Here is a 3,966-nt window from a genome sequence, read left to right on the forward strand (position 1 = left end):
ACTGCACAAACGTGCACGAGCAAACACGTCAGACGTGCACGAGTGCATACACTGACACACATCCACATCGTGGGGTTCAGTCCAAACTGACCGAGCAGGGCCCCATAGTGTGTCATTCGTTGCCATAATAGACTGGTTTACATCTGGAAGCATTTTTCTTTGATATTCCTTTGATACATTTTCACACGGAGGTAGAAAACAAACAGAACTGCATCTCATATAAGCAGGTCTGTCAGTGGACTCGTTTTAACAGTCCAACCGAACACACCACCTCATGCTAATTCAATTTTCACTGGGATATACATGGATGTGCAGTTTGCATTAAAAATGAACAACAAACATTGAATTGAAAACTGAGAACACTGATAAAAACTCCATAACTAATAATCTAGAGTAACATTTTTACCACATAGTTCACTATTGCCAAAAACACTATTGCCCATAAATGTTTGAAGGTAGCATACATTTTCTTGCGAAATAGCTGTCATTTCAATGAAGTGCAGGAGTAAAACTAATGTTTAGGAATTAAGGGCTAAGTCCAAATGGAGGAAATTTAGCCTGAAAGAGCTACTACTAAGAACTCTAATTATATTCAAAATATTTGCAAAAAGAAGCTCCAAAGATATCTTAATTACCCAGCGGTTTTTTTAAAGTGTTTTGAAAAAACCACTGCTGGTGCTGGACTCACCACCAGCAGAAAGGTTCAGGGGGGTTGGTACGGTGCAGTGTGATTTGGGGGCGACTGCTGCCCCCGCGACCCGGTAACGGATACACGGATGAAAATGGATGGATGGATGGATGGATGGATGGATGGATGGATGGATGGGTGTGAAGACACCACAAATCAATCCCATAGTGTTTTAGCAAATCTGCTGCTACTGTACAATCTGAATGTTCCATATATATCTTTGTGATAAAGGAAAATAAAATGCCACTGCTGCTGCTGCCACTTCTCTGCTAACTCACCTCATTACTCTGAAACAGTGGACACGCTCTCACGCACCATCATGCAGAAAATGATCTGTCTCCACACTTGTGTGTTTATGTGATTAGTTAACTGCGTATGACCAAAGTTTTTGGCTTAATTCTGTTATCTCTGGACCATTAAAGTGCTGCTGCATCCAGAACCGCTTTTACAGCGAGCACCACTAAAACCCCCTAAAAAGTTAGAAAACATTCTCTGGAGTTCTTCTCCTCATGAAGCTCTGCAGCTGCAGAAAAAAGGACCGACTCAGAGGTCGTTGGCAGCCCAGAGAAATTGAACCTGAGGGTCTGATTGAGCCGAATCATACCACCGTGCAAGATAAATAATCTAAAGATGTCAAGTCAGCGACTTGTTAATAGAGATTATATTTCTGTTTGTGCGTGCGTGTGTGTGTGTGTGTGTGTAGGTGGAACCAGCTGGATCTGGCCATTGTGCTGCTGTCCATCATGGGCATCACTCTGGAGGAGATCGAGGTCAACGCTTCACTGCCCATCAACCCTACCATCATCCGCATCATGAGAGTGCTGAGGATAGCAAGAGGTAAAAGCGCCACCACCTGTCCATCGGTCCTTATCAACCTCCTGGGATCTTAGTTTCAAGTGTACGTCACTGTGGAGGGTTAGGGGTTTTAGCACCGGACAAAGTCCAAGACAAAGATAACACAGTGGAGTATGAGTCGAGTCTCTAGACTTTTAGGTCTCTGAGTGTGAGTCACCAAAGATTTAGGTTGAATTATCTCTAGGTCGAGTTCCTCCAGCTCCAAATCAGAGTCTAAGGCAAAGAAGAGAAAATTGTAAATTGCGATTTATAAATTTTTTAAGTATGTGGCAACAAATATTAATGTAAAATGTATACATTTACTGAGGTTATAGCCAAGTGGCCAATCTTCCTCTCTCATCAGTGTAAAAATCATAAAGAACACTATATATATATATATATAGTCTCTGATTGCATTGCACAATGTATGTAGCACATATTTGGTTTTATATGTGGGTTCAGGTCGCTGTAGAATAAATAGTCTTCAAGTGTCCAGACTTTTTGTATTTAAGATTATATTGTCCAAACACCCAGCACCATCCTGAATGTTCTGAGGCTAATGTCTAATATGATGGTGGATGAAGGGTGTGTGGCCAAGTGATGCTTCAGAATCTCTATGACAATCATTACTTACACAGTGGGCACCCAGGGCCACATCAGCATGTGGCTTGGCATGCCCTCAGATCGAACCATGATCCTGCTGTTGAACGACAATCTGTTCTCCGTTCTAATCCATAGGCAGCGCAGTGACGCTGTGCTGCCTATAGAGTCTATACAGTAGAGGCTGTCATTGTGAGGATGTGAGGATGTCACACAGCCTCCGCCCCAGGACTCGTCTCTTTCTCATTTTTGCTCAGCAGTTCCTCAGCAGGGTTTGGACCAAACAGATGGTGCTGTGAAACTCAGTTAGAGGAGACAAATACTGCAAAGAGACAGAGGGAGACGTATAGAAAAAGGCAGAAAGGGCGAGGCAGCACCGAGACACATCCTGACAGTAAGTGAGTTACACTGTGAAGAAGTGAGACAAGGTATGGAAAGAATAGAGCAGATTGTAGGAGATGAATAACTTTGGACCCCAAAAGTAGATTATCAGAGGATGGAAAGAAGGTTGAGAAGAGGAGCAGTTGATGTTCCAGGGAAGAGGGGGGGAAAAGTTCTGGTGAATTGACTGAGGAGGAGATAAATAAGGGGAGGAAAGGAGTGTAGGAGGCTGAGAGACAGAGCAAGGAAATAAATTCTCAGAAGCAAGAATGTAGAGTCTGAAGGAGACAGAAATGGATTTGGCTAAACGTACGGAGGCCACTAAGCTGCTGCGAGTGTGTGTGGTTGGTACTGATTATTGTCTGTGTAATAAAAGAAAAGATAGGGCTGGAGAGAAGAGGAGGAAAATGGAGGGATGAGATAAGACGTGCAGGAGGGAAGCTCCTCTGTTTGATCTGATTCCTGAATATTTGATAAAAAATGTAACAAAGAATTGTTTTTACTGACAGCAGTGGACCAGTCTATGTCCTGGTTCCATAAAGTCAGACTGAGATTACTGGGAGGGTTTCTGAGACTCTTGTTCTTGTGTGTCAACAGTGCTGAAGCTGCTGAAGATGGCAGTGGGTATGAGAGCTCTGCTGGACACGGTCATGCAGGCCCTGCCTCAGGTACACACCGTCAACATTCACCTGTTTGTTTGTTTGTTTTTTCAACCCTCCGCAGCAGAGTTCTTCAAACTTCCTCCAGAGTTTCTGCTTCATCTCCCATCCCCTGAGGCTCTTGTTTTCCGGGACACACTCTTCCGTCGCAGGGCATTCTTTTTTTTCCCCATGAGCTTTTTCTTTTCCCTGCTCCGGAGAATCTTATTTGCATTTTCAATCTCCTGCAGAGATAAAGCAGTGAATGTTGTCTTTCATGATGCTGGGATTTCAAATTTGTGAAGGAAGAAGTTTCACGGTGTTTGGATTAAGTGCAAAGAAACCAAATAAACGGTGGAAAGGTCAATTTAACTTTTTTCAGGGGTATTTAAGAACCGATGGTCAAATTTCTTCAGAAGTTTGTAAAACTTCATATGTTTCCCCTCCAGTTTTGTTGTTATTTCTTTCTTCAGCTTCAGGTTTCTTCCTCAGGTCCTTGGATTAATCCATGTGTCTCTTGTTGACGTTGTTGTCATTTTTGTCTCCCTGCAGGTGGGGAATCTGGGTCTTCTCTTCATGCTTCTCTTCTTCATCTATGCCGCGTTGGGAGTGGAGCTGTTCGGTGACTTGAGTAAGAACAAGTGTCTCCTGTCTCACTGCACACAAGTTCTTTAATCTGGTCCTTTGTGGTCTTTCATCTTTTCTGATGTTAATTGCTTTTCCAATGCTCTGCTCACGGACCTTTTTGATTTCTTTGATCTCTATCATAGTCATGAAATGCTTACAGTTATCATCAGAATATTGACTGTTATATTCTGATTGTCT

General features: G+C 42.9%; 1 protein-coding gene across 1 annotated transcript in view; it reads left to right on the forward strand.

Moving 5' to 3' along the window:
* The window catches only part of cacna1g (calcium channel, voltage-dependent, T type, alpha 1G subunit), a 193,960-nt gene that overhangs the window by 176,943 nt on the left and 13,051 nt on the right, over positions 1–3,966 (forward strand). The window contains exons 30-32 of the mRNA XM_025057946.1: positions 1,392–1,525; positions 3,101–3,171; positions 3,694–3,780. Of these exons, the coding sequence (XP_024913714.1) occupies positions 1,392–1,525; positions 3,101–3,171; positions 3,694–3,780 (292 nt within the window). The remainder of the gene's footprint in view (positions 1–1,391; positions 1,526–3,100; positions 3,172–3,693; positions 3,781–3,966) is intronic.

Source organism: Cynoglossus semilaevis, chromosome 8 (assembly GCF_000523025.1).
Source record: "Cynoglossus semilaevis isolate Cse_v1.0 chromosome 8, Cse_v1.0, whole genome shotgun sequence".
Taxonomy (NCBI): Eukaryota; Metazoa; Chordata; class Actinopteri; order Pleuronectiformes; family Cynoglossidae; genus Cynoglossus; species Cynoglossus semilaevis.